Source organism: Misgurnus anguillicaudatus, chromosome 4 (assembly GCF_027580225.2).
Source record: "Misgurnus anguillicaudatus chromosome 4, ASM2758022v2, whole genome shotgun sequence".
Taxonomy (NCBI): domain Eukaryota; kingdom Metazoa; phylum Chordata; class Actinopteri; order Cypriniformes; family Cobitidae; genus Misgurnus; species Misgurnus anguillicaudatus.
Window position 1 is genome coordinate 18,571,752 of NC_073340.2, and position 17,991 is coordinate 18,589,742.

The following is a 17,991-nucleotide window of genomic DNA, read 5'->3' on the forward strand; positions in this document are numbered from 1 at the left end:
GGCTAAATTTGGGACTTCTTTAGTGACTCAGCTACAGGTACAGTATGTGCTTTAGCTGGAGCATAAACAGCGTTTTTGGTTTTTTAGGAAAAACACAGAAAAATGCACGACTTGTAGTTGCACGCTCAAGGAAAAACAGAGTTCCCCAGCATAGATAGCATTACTTTTAAGTGCACGGCTTTGTTTTAAAACAATGCATTTTTAGTCCGTCTTGCTGTGTATATGATACCTCTTAGAACCAGGTTAGGACGACCGGTTGTTTGGTTTAACTGCAGAGTATTCCCTTTCCAGATGTCTTACCCTCACAAAACATGTCACACGATCTGCGTGCCAGATAACATAATATCACACAAAGATTTTACACAAATTTTATGCCCTTTCCATCATGTTCAGTGACCTTCCTGTATGTTGTTTCAGCTTTGCATGTGTGACCAGACTAAAACCGATATGGCTTTTGACATTGTCCTTCTAGTGTGCAATCTCAGAAAGCTTATGCAGCAAGACACGGCACCCCTGCCCTTTGATTTTATCTCTGTGTTTATCTACTGTAGTCTGAAATGCTGTTGCAACACCAGTCCAACCCCTGCACTGTCAACAAGGCGAAGAAGACCCCTCTGGACCTCGCTTGTGAATTTGGCAGGCTCAAGGTGAGTGAAGAAGAAATTTGGGGATGGTCACTAAAATTTAGCTTTAAACTCCAGATTTGTGCAAGACGGATAGCTCAATGCATGTTAATATCAAAGGTGCCAAAGTAAAAAAACTGATTAAAGAGCACCTATTGTCCGATTCCCGTTTTACATTTCCTTTGGGGTGTAAGTGTGTATAAGTACATGTTAACGCTATGCAAAAGGTACATACCACAAAGTAAACAATGACGCAAGTTATTGTGTCCAAATAAATCTCTTTTCTTGGACTACAACAAACACACGGATTGTAGGCAATAGTTTACTTCCTGGGACTGGTGGTGTAGTAAAGACCTACATTATCATAATTTCTCCTGGTTGGACTCACAGTCTGTAAGTTAACTCCTGTTAGCATTGTATTGTGAGCGAATATTTCAAACATGGTAAGGAGCAGTACATTTCCGGCTGACGTCACAGGTATTCAGGCCAATCACAATGTACAGATTAGCTGGCCAATCAGGAACACAGAGCTTTACAAATCCATGCGTTTCAGAAAGAAAGTAAACTCTGGAGCTAAAAAAATGGACGATATGTGGAAAATAATTTGTTTTTGAACCATAAACCACACAAACACATTGTATTGTACCAAATACACAAAATAACGTTGTTTTTTAGCAATGAAATAGGTGCACTTTTGTGCATTTTGTTTCCTACTTAGACAATAAAATATACATCAGACAAGGAGATACATTTTTTTGCATGCTATTATGTCTTTGCATATTTAACATGTGCACACGTGTACAAGCTGCTGCTGCTGCTGCTGCCAATAAAATTCACATCACTTGACAATCAAAGTTTATATTTTGACTCTTAAAACTGTATGTACTACTATCAACTGCAGGGGAATTGTTAAGATGTTATTTTGGTGTCTGCATCAATAGAGTTGAGGGCTTATCCCTTCATAAATAGCTGTGCCATTTTAAGCATCCATCCAAGTTATCCGAACCAGCAAGCTCTAAGCACTGAGCTATTTCCATAATGCATTTCCAAAGATAATTATAAGCAGGAGTTTATGACATAACCAAGCTTAAAAAAGGTCTTGGATATATCAGTAAAGACTGTATTACATACTGTACAGTACACATTTAGGGAAGATCAGCTTGTGCAAACTGCTTACGGTGGCACCCTGCACATGCTGGGCAAATTAGGATAACGTTTTATAAGACGGTTTTTCTAAAGAACATCTTTCATCTCAAACTAGATTTTCCAGGACAAATCATTTCTATTTAATCTTTCGCACAAGTCATTTGGAATTACAGAATGCAAATGCTGCAGAAAGGCAGCAGGCTGATATAATGAGTTTAATTTAGCAGCGCCCCAGCGAGTCAGTTGCTGGGCTCTGCGATGATTCTGCCTCAGTTAGAAACCGAATTTCATTTGACAGATTCTCAATGACAGAGAGTACGAAGTCATGCGGCCGGGCTGACGGCTCTGGCTGCTTGCTTTTTTGTATTTCAGACTTGTTTAGACATACGCAGACACAATTGAGGTGCTTTTGGACTGACAGGTTTACTCATCAGCTCTTTATTTTATTTCCTCAGGTGACCCAGCTGTTGCTGAGCAGTAACATGGTAGTTGCTCTCTTAGAGGGGAACGGCAGAGACAATACACCTCTACACCTTGCTGCCCGCAACGGTCATAAAGATATCATCAGGTCATTATTACTAATCCCTTACATTTTCCTGTATCCAGGAAGTCCTTTTCTGTATAGAGACAAAAAGCTGTGTGTGGATTGATGCTTTATAAAACATAGTGGATCCTCATGAGTGACGCGGCTCATTTAAATGCTTTATTGGAATGCCAGTCGTGACATTTGCAGGTTTGTTATTCCCAGATAACAAGCTCTCAAACTAATAACACATGGTAACCCGGATGCTGCAAATCATTTTTCCAGGTACAAAAATTAAATATAATTATCTCTTAAAACATATATGACATTATATTTACAAATGACTGAACCAAATAGCGTGTTCGGGACATTTAAATGTCTTATCTTAAAACGCGGTGGGTCCTGATCACACTGTCGGGGCTTATTTCTTCAAAAACAACTGGCAGCCTATCCATTATCCCTTACATATTGTGCACCACACAAACACTCTAGAAGTTACACTCTTAAGAGACAGTACTCAAATGAGTAATAATAATGAATAGCATAAACAAATTTTATTTAAATTTGAAATGAAAGTAGATCTCATGTAATCTGCATACTACACAGATACAACAGATACAACAAAGTACACTCTTACTGTTCATTCACACAAATTCACTAGTTGCTATTGGACGCTTCAACATTTTGATTTAACACGTCAAATTTGCATCATTTCAGTGTGAAATTCACGTAATTTGTGTATTCAGACGTGAAAACGCTACATTTGCCGGCTTTAGCTAGCTTGTAGTCTCAATATATGTATATAAAGTGAGGAAAATAAGTATTTGAACACTCTGCTATTTTGCAAGTTCTCCCGCTTAGAAATCATGGAGGGGTCTGAAATTGTCATCGTAGGTGCATGTCCTCTGCGAGAGACACAATCCAAAAAAAAATCCAGAAATCACAATGTATGATTTTTTTTAACTATTTATTTGTATGATACAGCTGCAAATAAGTATTTGAACATCTGAGAAAATCAATGTTAATATTTGGTACAGTGGCCTTTGTTTGCAATTACAGAGGTCAAAGTTTTTCTGTAGTTTTTCACCAGGTTTGCACACACTGCAGGAGGGATTTTGACCGACTTCTCCACACAGATCTTCTCTAGATCAGTCAGGTTTCTGGCCAGTCGCTGAGAAACACGGAGTTTGAGCTCCCTCCAAAGATTCTCTATTGGGTTTAGGTCTGGAGACTGGCTAGGCCACGCCACAACCTTGATATGCTTCTTACAGAGCCACTCCTTGGTTATCCTGGCTGTGTGCTTCAGGTCATTGTCATGTTGGAAGACCCAGCCTAGACCCATCTTCAATGCTCTAACATGAGGGATGGAGGTTGTTCCCCAAAATCTCGCAATACATGGCCCTGGTTATCCTCTCCTTAATACAGTGCAGTCGCCCTGTCCCATGTGCAGAAAAACACCCCCAAAGCATGATGCTACCACCCTCATGCTTCACAGTAAGGATTGTGTTCTTGGGATGATACTCATCATTCTTCTTCCTCCAAACACGTTTAGTGGAATTATGACCAAAAAGTTCTATTTTGGTCTCATCTGACCACATGACTTTCTCCCATCACTCCTGGATCATTCAAATGGTAATTTACAAACTTAAGACGGGCATGGACATGTGTTAGTTTAAGCAGGGGAACCTTACGTGCCATACATGATTTCAAACCATGATGTTTTAGTGTATTACCAACAATAACCTAGTTCTGGGTTGATTTCTCACCTTTCTTAGGATCATTGAGACCCCACGAGGTGAGATCTTGCATGGAGCCGCAGTCCGAGGGAGATTGACAGTCATATTTAGCTTCTTCCATTTTCTAATGATTGCTCCAATAGTAGACCTTTTTTTCACCAAGCTGCTTGGCAACTTCCCCGTAGCCCTTTCCAGCCTTGTGGAGGTGTACAATTTTGTCTCTAGTGTCTTTGGAAAGCTCTTTGGTCTTGGCCATGTTAGTAGTTGGATTATTACTGATTGTATGGGGTGGACAGGTGTCTTTATGCAGCTAACAACCTCAAACACGTTCATCTAATTTAGGATAATAAATGGAGTGGAGGTGGACATCTTAAAGGCAGACTAACAGGTCTTTGAGGGTCAGAATTCTAGCTGATAGATAGGTGTTCAAATACTTATTTGCAGCTGTATCATACAAATAAATAGGCCGGGATTAAGCTTATTTCAAGTAAAAGTATTTGATGAACATATCATATGTATCATTATCTTATTTTTGATGGAGGTGGCATTTAGATCCTTTTGCACCTGAGCTCTTAATTTCTTACAGTCTTTTATAGTTTAAAAAATGAAGGTGCTACATGATGCCATAGAAGAACCATTTTTGGCTGTATGGTTCCACAAAGAACCTTAATAATATGTAGAACGTCTCTTTCACAAAGGGTTCTTAACCTTTTGCAACTTATGATTCACTAATGATTGTTTAAAAACATATGGACCAACTTTCCATATATGATGGTATGAACACAGAATAACAGAAAATTTGACAAAGGTGTCAAAAGCGAAGCATCAGGACATGCATCTTTTGCACAACAGGCGGTATGATGGGCTTTGGCAGGAAGCTTTGTTGACATGTTTGGAGGGTTGGAATGCATGTGTGGACAGACAGATTGTAATGTAAACAGATGAGTAGTAGAGAAATCATCCGTGTGTTTGCTGGTACATGCATGTGTTAACCTGAGCCGCCGGCCCACTGCACGATTAGCGTGAGGCCCGTGACCGAGATGTGATGTGAACATTTGCAGGAATGAAGCCGAATAGGGTTACACCGTCCAGTCAGCTGCTTTGACATGCTTCTTTAGCAGCAGTCATACAGTATATAAAAACTCTCACTGCAGCTCTGCACAACGCTGCCTTGGTGGAATGCAGCTTGTAAACATGGAAAAGATAGACTGAGCTAGCAGAAAGACACTGTGAGCTTATTAGTAAAGCATTCAATTGCTCTCTACTTATAAACAATATGAATTCAATATGAATTCATGCAAGTTAAAGGGATAGTTAACCCAAAATGATAAATTCTGTCATTATTTACTTACAATCTAGGAGTGAGCTACTACTCTTCTGTTGTGCTACTGTATACCTCATTGGTAGAGCATTGCTTTAGGTCATGTGTTAGAACCCAGGAAACACACAGACAGATATAAAATGTGTACCTTGTAATGTACTGTACTAAGTCGGTTTGAATAAAAGCAAATGCATGAATGAATGTAAATAAGGGCTGTCAACATCAACGCGTTAACGCAAATTCGTTTTAATGCCACTCATTTTATTAACACACGATTAATGCAACGCACACTTTCTGTTTGAACCTTGGTCTAGCCCATGTGACCCGTGCTTTCTAAATAAGTCAGGGGTTTTCATAAAATAAATACATTAAGCCCTTGTCTAGCGATCCCACTGCTCTAAATAGTTGTTGAACATCTAAAATGATCTTTTTTGTACGATAACTAAGAGATAACTTAAAGGTATAGTGGAGATTTTCTTTTTCCGGGTGGATCATCAAGACTGTTGGTCCTCCTAGTTTTTAATCATTTTGGTGATATGTTTACATAAGGCCGTCGTATGTGCTTGTCCCTACAATAGGTGCTGTAGTTTTACTTTTTGCGAATGCGCACTTTCAGGTGTATATGTGGTGAGCTACGGTTTCAGCCATTCATTGAAGCTCGCCGTTCTTACTGTGTTTTTTCAAAATGTCTGAGGGTCGCAAGAGAAAAAGTGTCTACGAATTGTATGACTGGAAGAGAAAGGCCTCTGAAGAAAGAAACAAGACCAGAGTGCTTATGGGAGAATATTTCACATGCTGGCGTGCGCTAAAAGCACAGGTTGGGCTTTCCACTGAAAAAAGTTAAGTTAGGTTTCTAATCGACAGGTAAAGTTTGGCATGCTATTTGGAGAAATCCATTTAAAATCACTGCCTGTAAAAGTTGATGTTAAGCTATGTTATGCTAGCCCTGGCATAAGTCACGAACCGCGCAGACTCGGTTAACATCTCAATTTGTCTAAAGTAGCCTTATGACCAAATGGTAAAAGGTATCATGCTGAATAGGGGTGTCACGGTTCTCCAAATCCTCGATTCGATTACATTTTCGATTCTAAGGCCACGATTCGATCCGATTTTCAATTTTTACATTTTTTTTGAAAGCACAAAAAAAATGCTATGCCATTTTTTAGACTAGACTTTTATGAAATATAATATCTGACCTTGAACCTGGAGATGCCCTGCCATGTTAGTCGTGCTGCCAGTGGAGAAATATGGTACACGCACATACCTGATAAAACAAAACTTCCTGTCAGATGAACATTCCTGTCAGTACTTTGCACCTTAAAAACGTGCTTTTATTACCGTCAGAAGAGATTGTGAGACTATACCCCAATAAGTCATGTTTAAATGCTGTTTTCATAACTCTTAAGCAACTGAAATAAGTTATTCTGAAACTTAAACAGACCTCAGTTCAGAGAAACTATCTTTTGACTGGCTGTAGCTAGCTAAGTTAGAGGAGGTTGACTTGCAGCACTTGTGTGTTCATTTTTGATAATTCCATAGGTTCACCATTAGCCTGGGTGCCAGCCCATCTTAGCCCCGCCCACAAGATTTTGTAAACGGGAAGATGGGTCTGGGGTTTCTCCGTTGAGGAGCTACTATTTTAGAACAAATGCTGGTCGAACCAATCAAATTGTCAGGGCGGGCTTTATACGATGAAGAACAGATAATCAACAGTAACGTAATGAACCACGTCACCAAAGAGCGCGTGTGTTGAATGGCTGCCGCTGTAGAGTTCAGATGTGTGGATTCTGACATTGAGTCTGTTCTAAAATATATCGACAGAGCATTGATTTTAAAAGAGGAACAGAGAAACGCGAGCAGGGCATTTGTTGATGTCCTATTCGGCAAAAGTTGGTCGCAACTGAAAAGGCTAACGTTATCACGGCGATGCAACTCAGCGTGCACGACGAGATGGATATAATTAGCGGTCGTTGCCAGCTTCTTTTCGGAAGCCCGGAATCGTGGTTGCTGTAAGTGGAGGGACATGTTAGGCTCCAATATTTTCAAGCAAACGTAATGGGTAGCGTCGTGGATGAAGTTCACCTAACGTACAAATGGTAAGAGATAGTCTTACTCTATGACTTAGTAAATACTTCATGTTGTGATATAAACGAAATGTTGTAAACATAATAGGTGTTGATGTACATTCGCTAACTCAGTATAATCACAATGTTGTGTCATAGCGAAATAACTAGCAGTTCGGTCAGGCTGCAAAGACGTAATTTCAACATACGTTACACACTCGGTTGCTCTGATTGGTCGTAGGTCTATCCAATTGAGTGCAGAGGCATTTTTCGGTTGAGACACGCCTCGTAATTATAGCTCAATGGAGCGGTATCAGACTCAAATTCTGACTAGAATTGAGTATGGCAACGTCAGGCTAGTTCACCATAGTATTTATTACACAAATGCAACAAGCTACTTCTCCATTGCAGATCATGTCTTGCATCATCACTCAATCGATCAGTATAATAAGTAAATAAAACACAGAAGGGCATTTTAGTTTATAATTTGCAACATAAATAAAGAGCTAGACTCGTGCATGCTCTCTTGTGCACATGTTTAATAGGCGTTCCCTCTCGGGAGCAGGTGCTTGCGCATGTGCATTTTCAAAAAGTGGAGAAGGCGGTTCTTTTCTAAAATTCGGGAAAATCTTCCACTATACCTTTAACTAAGCGCATTTATGGTTGTCCATCCACTTTGTGCGTTTTGGTTTTAAAACATGCAGGAATGAGAAAATAAAGTGCAGGACTTGCTTCATGTTAAAATAATTATTAAGAGAGACAACATTTGGCATCTGACTGATGTTAAAAGAGTTATTAATAGAGAAAAGGCTCGAAATCTTCCTTGCGCTTACACATCTGAAGCACACACACAGATGCACAACCCCAATATATGCACACATAGACAGAATTACAATATAATCTGTTATATCTTATGTCACGGCTCCTCCCCTGTCTTGCAGGCGTGGTTCTTACTGCAATGTTTGATTAACTGTTGGGAAAAATATCTGATGTGTAACATTATATTAGATCCTTGCATTACAGTAGATCTTAAAGCTGTCTCAATGTCGATCAAACAATAAAAGAAAAAATTAACATAATTGATATTGTTTTTGTGTGTGCCAAATCTATTAGTTTTAACAGTGATTTTAAGGTCTGGCAACTTTAAACAGTTGTATCTCTGTCATGTTTTGTCAGATTTCAACAAATCATTCATTGTTGCTGATTTAGACACTAAATCTTAAAGAGACACTCGCTCTATAAAACTGATTGATGATGCAGTAATTGTTAGTGTTAGAGGCTTCATATTGTTATGACTTTTGACCCCTTTCCTTATGGTCTTGAACTTAGGATTCCTTTGTCATATTTTGGGGTTTCACAACAGTCTGTGCTGTTAATTTTGCTTTATAGTTTCACTGCTGGAAGCATAAGAACAAAACTTCTCTTCTTTGGTTCCTAAAGCAATTATCATCACAAACACTGCTGTGCTTGCCTAATGATTTGTTTATTATGTTTAAATGAATGTGATGTAGGTGTGAAAATCTTAACATTGGATTATTATATATTTTTTAAACTGAACATTATTCTGCACAGAAATCAGCCTCTGAGTTCTGCAAAAACGCGTGTTTGTTTCAGTGTTGTAAGTTAAAACATCAACCAAAGGTGTGGATGTATATGTGTATAAAACTAGTATGGAATTTACTTAAAGCTAAAATCTGTGTTTGGTTAAAAATGAACAAAATAATAATAAAATAATTTAAAAACAACATTTTATGTATATGTCCACACAACATGTCCATTTCTTTATTTATTTGCCAAGTACACTGTTAGAAATAATGGTCCAAATATTTAGTACCCTTCAAAAATGTGTACTATTAGGTACAGATACATTTAGCACCAGTATGTACCTTAGAGATGCTAATATGTTTCTTTGAGGTACTAATAAGCTCTCTTTGGTACCAATAATATGTACCTCTGAGGTACTACTGTGAACTTTTTAGGTGCAAAGCTGTACTTTTGGAAAGAGTACGGCCTTAGCGACAGCTGGGGTGCATGTTTTGCCCATTCGTTTTCTGACAGTGTACCAGTGTCATAAGCAGGATAATGTACAGTGAGGCTTATGTGTTGTCTGTTGTATCACACATTTTTAGACTGCTGCTGAAGGCCGGGATCGACATCAACAGAACCACTAAAGCCGGTACAGCTCTGCATGAGGCTGCCCTCTATGGAAAGACAGAAGTAGTTCAATTATTGCTGGATGTAAGTGAAATATTATTTTAAAGATAAAAATCACACAACCATGTTTACATTTTCTTTGCCTTTACACATGCCCGACAAACGATTTATGTTTTACTTAATTCATAAGAGAGTTTAAAGTAAACATAAGTTTTATTAATACTGCAAATGTATTTCATCAATTGCTCTGAAATATCTTATTACATACAAAATTTTATGCAACTTGTTTTCTAAAATCACAAGCAGAGGTACTGCTCATCAATTTAAGACCGCTTCATTTTTCCCACTCGTGTTTTAATGAAACCAAAGGGACTCACCCATAGACCCTCCTCTCAAAGTAATCAGGGCAGAAACAGTCGAAAGTGGGCAAAAGAGACGGATTAAAACACCAGATGTGAATGGGAATGTGTCTCTTTGGTCCACTTGTGATCCGATCGATCACAGTGCATCTTAATACCAGGGCCTAAGATTTCTTTTCAAGGAACACGGTTTTAGAGTCTTTCAAGAGAAAAGTACACTTAAGATCTTAACAGAGAACAATGTTATATTACATATTTCTGAAAAAGCCATCAACTTCAAATACAATGTCTCACCATGTACCCTATAGGCTGGGATCGATGCGAACATCAGGAACACCTACAATCAAACAGCCCTGGACATTGTGAACCAATTCACCACTTCGCATGCCAGCAAAGAAATCAAACAACTCCTTAGAGGTGACTTATATTACTTGTCCCCCTATTCTTGTCCTCATATTGCTATTATTGATCTACCATATTTGATGTCAGGCCATGAGCCTTTATTTATTGTCCTCATTGTCTAGATGTAGACAATAGATGCTTAGATGTGTGCTCAGGGTTGTGTTTTGGTTTCTGTGTGGGTGTGTGCACATATGAGTGAACCTGTTTGTTTTCATGTTATAGAGTTTCATAACATTAATGCACTGGGGGTAGCAATGACAACCATGCCTGGAGATTTAACTCAAAGTTTTGTTTGCGTATACTTATGCGTCTCTGGGTCTGCAGGCTTGTGTCTGTATGTGTTAAATAAAGATCCCTGAACGCTGTTCTGCCGTGCCTCCTGTAATCCAGTGGCTTGTTGTCTTTGAAGTGAACGCTTTGATAAGGAGTCGTGTTTGAAGATGAGGGGGGTTTAGCAGCTCAGCTTCTCAATACGTTTTCGGGTGATGTGCACAGCAAATGCACAGTTTTCAAACATTACAAATTCTCCTTATTCAGTGTCTTTATTAAGGCATTTTGTGAACCTTGGTTAGTATGAGGACACCACAGTTGCACCAATAAGGAACAGTATTAAGTTTGCAGGAAGACTTAAACCAAGTTTCTCTCTTACTGATTGCATAATTTTTTTGGTAATGTGTAATTAGATGCCAGTGGAGCTTTACAGGTGAGAGCGCTGAAGGACCACTGGAATCTGCATGACCCCACTGCCCTCAACATCCGGGCCGGAGATGTGATCATGGTAGGCCTACAAGCAAACACCCTATGATTTCAATGTCCTGATTCGATACTGGTAATGGTGATAGTTTATAATGTGTGTGTTATGCAATAGGCCTACATAATGGGGATATAATGTGCCCATTGACTCAATCTGAAAATTAACACATTGTATTCTAGGGCTGTGACGGATCACAAAACTCACGGTTCAGATCACATTACGGTTTTTGAGGCACGAATTGGATCATTTTTCGGATTAGCGAAAAAAATGAGCGGGAAAAATCTAATAACAAATAATTACAAACATTTATAAAAAAGAACAAAGTTGCACATTAAGTAAGGTCTAAAATTAACATTAGTTAAAAAAATAGAATTAAATGAATAATAACACTGTCTTTATTGTACGACTTAAATAATATTATTACTTTTTATTAGAGCCACAGAAGTGATTTTCTGTTTTGTCTTGGGTTGTTTAATTCACATTAATGACACAGACATAAGTAGGTTAATTGAGGTTACTGTCTCTTTAAGAACAAATAAGCACAGACTAGTTTTTGACTCTATAATTCACTTACATAAACAAATGTTTTTATTAGAAAAAGAATACTGTGAGATAATTTTGTATGTATGTGCCCTGTCAAGAACAAAAAGATTTTATGTTGGCTTACTTTTTGAAACGCGTCTCTCCGTATATGCACTACTGAGGGCACTTAAAGGCTCTCTAAGCGAATAATGTGCGACGTCACTTCCTGTTGATGTTTGAACTGTTTTCAAACAAACGGAGCGTAGTTAACGCCTCCCCCTCCCTCTCCCGTCCGTGCTTTCATGAACGCGCCCAACCCCCACCCCCAAATCCTTCGTGTCGTTTATTGGCTGGAACACTTTGTTATGTTTTGTTGTGCTAGGTTTGGCCACTATGTTGATATTGCCGTTTGTCGAGCCTGAGCTGTCTACAGAGATCGCGTTTTTTACAGTTTGATCAGCGGACAGGCAGCAAGCAGATGAGGAGATGTTATCTGTATGTAACAAAAAATGTTTTATGGTCGTAAACGCGTCAATTCACTTAGAGCGCATTTAAACGCGCGTGCACACACAGACGGAGGGCGAATTCCAAACGGCGCTTCAGCAAGGAGATGCCGCATAAACAGTCGCTTCACATAAAAACGTTACATTGTTTTTCATTGCTCTATTCAGCAAATGTATGTTAATGGACTTACATGAGACACAGTAGCGCAACTCTCTGTATAGTTTACACATGAGGAGTTCTGATCTTTGAAGGGAATTACGTCTGACTAGAGCTGGACAGGATACATTTAGCGCCTTTTTGCGGTTAAATTGTTTTAAATCACTTGAATGTTAACGTTTGCAAGCCTTAGAAACACGTGCAAATGATAAACTTTCCCTATTTAAATTTGCATATTAATCCGCGAATCGCATGCGAGCCGAACCGCGGGTTGTGATCTGTATGGATCAACTGCGATCTGTCACAGCAATACTGTATTCCGATGAATCCAAAAAAAGTTTAGGTCAATAGAAAAACAATATACACTTTTTATTTAAAGTGTATTTAAAATATACACTAAAATACAAGACACCACTTACTGTACTCCATATCTATATAGTTATATAGTCACATTCTTAACATATACTGTATAAATCATGAATCAAAATCATGCATCTGAATTATGCACTGAAATCATGAATCTGAATCATGCATATAAATCGTGCATATGAATGATAAATCTGAATCAATGGAAATTTGAATCATGAAGCTGTATCATGCATCAGAATTATGCATATACATCTTGAATCTGAATTAAAAATATAATTATGAAATCATGCATATGAATCATGCCTCTAAATAATGAATCTGAATCATGTTCTGATATAATAATGTTATGAACATAATGAACAACAGCACAGTGGGGGTGTGCGGATAGTAATTTGGTGTTCCCATCAGAGAACACTTTATCTCCGGTCCAGCATGCTGCAACAGGTTCTTGCATCTAAGCCTTTGATGTCTGATTCATATGAATGAAATGTAGCTTGTGTTGTTTGTTATAGTAGCGTTTATTTGTTCATCCTCGTTTTTCTTTCATGGCGGCACGCTTCTTCCACTGCTAAAAGACTTGTTTATGATCCTGTACTGTAGCAAAAAGCCCGGGGGTCATTGACATGTGTGCGCTAACTCATTGTTCACACCTTGTCTGTCTGGATAGCTCTAGGAGGCCATTTCTGCTGCTATAAAAATACTCTGCTTTTGTGGCGGCGAGTCATTGCAAAGGCATTACGAAAAGATGTGTCATTTGAGGGAAATATTTTTAAAAGCAAGCAGTGAAAGATGTTTTCACTGAGCCGAACAAACTTCTAGTTTCCTTACAGCAAGAATGGAAATTTAGGTTATAAGTAGAGCTAAATTAACTCAATTATTTCTTAACCGGGGGGGCAAGTGTAACATTTTTAACATTTTCATTAAATCTACTGTACCATTTTTTTGGTGAACAGCATCACATTATGTTATCAGTGGTTGGTTCTGTAAATGTTATTTCAATTGTAAGGTTAATTTAATCTTATTATAATTATAAAAGTTGAAATCTTGTATTGTACAGCGGTCATTCATGTTCATCTTTATTAAGATATATAACTTTTAGGCTATAAGACTATAAGGTTGACATTGAACTCATGTACAGTATTGGTACAGTAGCCTCCAGCCTTCCTCACTATGAGAGGTTAAATATAAACTGTTATTTGCATTTGGGAGATGAGGACCTTTTCGATGGCAGTTTAGAAAGTGCTATATTCCCGTTTGCTCGCACGCTTGCCTATTTCCAGACCAGCTTTATAGTTCATTCGTACAATTCTTTGTCAGTCATATGAACTGTACGCTGTCTTTCATTGCTGCACAGGTGACATGTGGAATGTCAACTGACTTTATTTACCACATTGGTTCTGACAGATATGGAAAGATCACAGGCTAGGCCATGTGGTTTGGAAAAAAGGTTAAACAGACTCAGTTATTTAAAACTGGAGGTCATATGGCTTTGAATATAGTGTATAGGGTACAAAGAGGGCTTTAATCGTATTTTCAAAACAAATGAAATAAGCCTTCTTTAAATATAAGGTTTTCTAAATGGGCAAATTGTTTTAGCATGTGATAAAACATCTCATTGGTCTGTTTCAGGTCTTAGAGCAGCACATGGATGGACGCTGGAAAGGTTACATCCATGATAGTCAGAGGGGTACTGATCGTGTGGGATACTTTCCTCCTTCCATTGTGGAGGTGATAAGTCGCAGATCAGGTACAGTATTGGTTGTGTATTGTTGTGTAGCTTTATAATTAGTCAAAAGTTGTAAAAAGCGAAAAAAAATTTTTTTTAGCATATGATGATCCCTCCTTTGCTTTGTTGACAGGCATGGAATGATTGTTTATAATATATAAATATTTATGCCTATGAAGTGCAATTCTCATACGTTCTTTTAGACACGTGGATATCAAGTCTATTGTTAAAGGAACACACAGACACACAGTATAATGGGATCAACAAGAACATATTGGGGGCAGGCGGCTCAGATTTTAAACCCTGAGTCTCTGTGAAAGAAGGAGACAGTCTCCAATTGCCAGGGCTTAAGCAGAAAATCTTTTGCTGAAATGAGTCTGTTCAGTATAAGAAAGCGGCTGAGCGGAGTGGCAGACTCAGCACTCTGCCATGTTCTGCTGTTCACATAAAATTAGCTCCTGCTTCAATATTGCTGAAGAGTAGATGATGAGGGTACCTTTAGATTATTCAGATTAGGGATGCACGATATATCGCCCGACAAATCGTTATCGGCCGATTATCGGTCTGATAGCAAAATTAGGCCGATAAATGAAAGCCGATAAATGATGGATTTTTTTGGTTTGTTGAACCACTTCACTTGCTCATTGCTGGCCATGTGGAGTTTTGATTGGTGCTTTCTGTGACATAGCACGAAGATGACACATGTTGCGGGCTTAAGAAGAGTATGCTAGTCTAGCGCAAAGACAAGAAGTCCGCGGTCTGGGAGTTTTTCATTGTGAAATTAATATGAATATTTATCGGCCTATTTATATATCGGTTATCGGCCCCCAAATATAAAGAGTTGTCGGTTATCGGTATCGGCCAAAATTTCCATATCGGTGCATCCCTAGTTCAGATACATTCATCATTGTGCTGGAGCGTAACTTCTCCATCTAGATTATCTGCTCAGGATACCTGGTTAGATTCAACTCATTTTTTTATAAGAACCTAGTGAAGTTAAATATTTCGTTTTATTTCACCATCCTTGTCTGTTAAAGCCACAATATGTACAGGTAATAAAATGAAGTCATTACCTCATCTGTGAACATTATTAGCGAATTTCATACGTCTCTAGATGGTAAAAACAACATCTCCCATCGTTTCACTCTCCTTTATGATGTCATTAAGCTTCATCTTTGTTATTGTTTTGAAAATGCGACCTTTAGTGGTAAAATTCCTAAATATTGTGCATTTTAATTGTTACTTTTTATAGTAGACCAATATATCATTGTGGCTGATATATTTGAAATTTTTTATCGGCTTTGGCTGATAAATCGATGTATGCTGGATAAATCTGACATTGCGTTGTATTGCACACAACATTTCGGTTTGTAGGGCAGTCTTCTTTAAACAGTACTGTGAGGTGTTAGATTCAGTTTGTTATATCAGTCTCGTAATGGGCCACATTCCTTTCTCAATATCAGTATCGACAGTGGCACATAAACAAAAACATATCTGTCTACCACAGTTATTTTTATTGTATCGTAGTGATAAGATGAACTCTCTGATTAATGTTCAACGTTAATGATGTAATAAAATTTAAACAGCTGTGTGTGTTCTACAGTTATGTTTGTGTAGTCCTAAATTTTGACGTAATGTACTCTTAGCAGATATGCATTTAAAATATTTATAGACGAAAAATATTTAAATAACACTATACAGATTTTTGGGCAAGCTTAAAAACAGTATTGTTTGGGAAGGTGTTTGAAACTATTTGAAGAGTTTGGTTCCAAAACGCAATAAATCCATTTGGACTAATTTTCGTAAAAACATGTTTTCTATACCAAGAAAGTGACGAGATGAAAATCACTATTTTCTGTTACAGACTTTCACATAGCATCTTTAGGTTATAATAACATTAAAAATTCAAATCCATAATTTAGTTTTCAAAGATTTATTATAAAAACTGATTTTCCCCATTTTTTTCAAAATGCTATAAATATATTGAATCAATATATAAATGTGCATTAATCTTTGCCATGTTATATTAATTTAGTCGACTAGTGATATGCACTGATTAAAAAAATAAACATTAATGGCATAAATCAAAACACTTACTTTGTCATATTAAGAACACTGCCATTGCAGTTGTCATCATTTACATGTTACTCGATGGTTCCATTTGAAAGAATGTCAACCAAGTCTGTCTGTTAATTTCTAGCACATTTCTTCATTATTGTTTCCATGTTGTGTCTGTAGGGGGTTTTCTGTCCAGGCAGGCCTCACTACCCACCCAGAGACATCACATTCTGTCCCGGGCCCTGCCCTTACACAGCTCTCATCACACCTCTCATACTGATGATACCTATACCTTATACTCATCCACCCGGCCTGTCCTGACTCACCAGAATGGGCTGGATCAATACCCAGGTAGTGTGAGACCCAAAGGCATGAATTTAATATATACACAGGAACAGACTTACAACCCCACCTGAACATAAATCTGTGAGGGTACACAAATACCTCTCATACAATTCTGGGTGTTTTTGATTTTGTCAGACAACAGGATAAATTGAGATTATATGGCAGCTTTTCTCCCTCCTAGACTGTTCACCCTGTCAACATATAAAGCAATACTATACACTCACCTAAAGGATTATTAGGAACACCTGTTCAATTTCTCATTAATGCAATAATCTAATCAACCAATCACATGGCAGTTGCTTCAATGCATTTAGGGGTGTGGTCCTGGTCAAGACAATCTCCTGAACTCCAAACTGAATGAGCGTAGCATGGTTATTGGTGCCTGAGTATTTCACAATCTGCCCAGTTACTGGGATTTTCAGTATACAGTATGCGGCAATCCTGTGGGCAAAAATGCCTTGTTGATGCTAGAGGTAAGAGGAGAATGGGCCAACTGATTCAAGCTGATAGAAGAGCAACTTTGACTGAAATAACCACTCGTTACAACCGAGGTATGCAGCAAAGCATTTGTGAAGCCACAACCCGCACAGCCTTCATTTAAATGCCACGGCCTACCTGAGCATTGTTTCTGATCATGTCCATCCCTTTTTGACCACCATGTACCCATCCTCTGATGGCTACTTCCAGCAGGATAATGCACCATGCCACAAAGCTTGAATAATTTAAAATCGGTTTCTTGAACATGACAATGAGTTCACTGTACTAAAATGGCCCCTACAGTCACCAGATCTTAACCCAATAGAGCATCTTTGGGATGTGGTGGAACGGGAGCTTCGTTCCCTGGATGTGCATCCCACAAATCTCCATCAACTGCAAGATGCTATCCTATCAATATGGGCCAACATTTCTAAATTTCCTTGTTGAATCAATGCCACGTAGAATTAAGGCAGTTCTGAGGGCGAAAGGGTGGTGTTCCTAATAATCCTTTAGGTGAGTGTATATACTACACTGTAGCCTTAAGACAATATTCAGTAGATGGTCAATTAGACTGGTGGTTCTCAAACTGAATAGGAAATTTATATTAAAAAACAATTTTACTTTAATTTTATTTATTTATGATTCATTAACTAATTAATTTATCGATTTCCCCCAGTCCAAACCTGAAATCTCTGGTATAAAAATAATTGCAGTTATACAAGATACCCAAAATCTCAGAATCTCTCCCCTAGC

The 17,991-nt window shown here is 38.2% G+C and overlaps 1 protein-coding gene across 8 annotated transcripts in view; it reads left to right on the forward strand.

The window, feature by feature from the left end:
• The window catches only part of caskin2 (CASK interacting protein 2), a 61,309-nt gene that overhangs the window by 28,982 nt on the left and 14,336 nt on the right, over positions 1-17,991 (forward strand). For 7 of the 8 annotated variants that reach the window (XR_008636832.2, XR_008636833.2, XM_055175240.2 and 4 more), the window contains 7 exons: positions 552-647; positions 2,225-2,337; positions 9,542-9,650; positions 10,234-10,342; positions 11,011-11,105; positions 14,262-14,379; positions 16,597-16,767. Coding sequence is in view for 6 of the 8 variants with exons in the window: in XM_055175240.2 (XP_055031215.2) it covers positions 552-647; positions 2,225-2,337; positions 9,542-9,650; positions 10,234-10,342; positions 11,011-11,105; positions 14,262-14,379; positions 16,597-16,767 (811 nt within the window). In the remaining 2 variants the exon portion in view is untranslated. The remainder of the gene's footprint in view (positions 1-551; positions 648-2,224; positions 2,338-9,541; positions 9,651-10,233; positions 10,343-11,010; positions 11,106-14,261; positions 14,380-16,596; positions 16,768-17,991) is intronic. The other variant, XM_055175246.2, reaches the window with a different exon arrangement.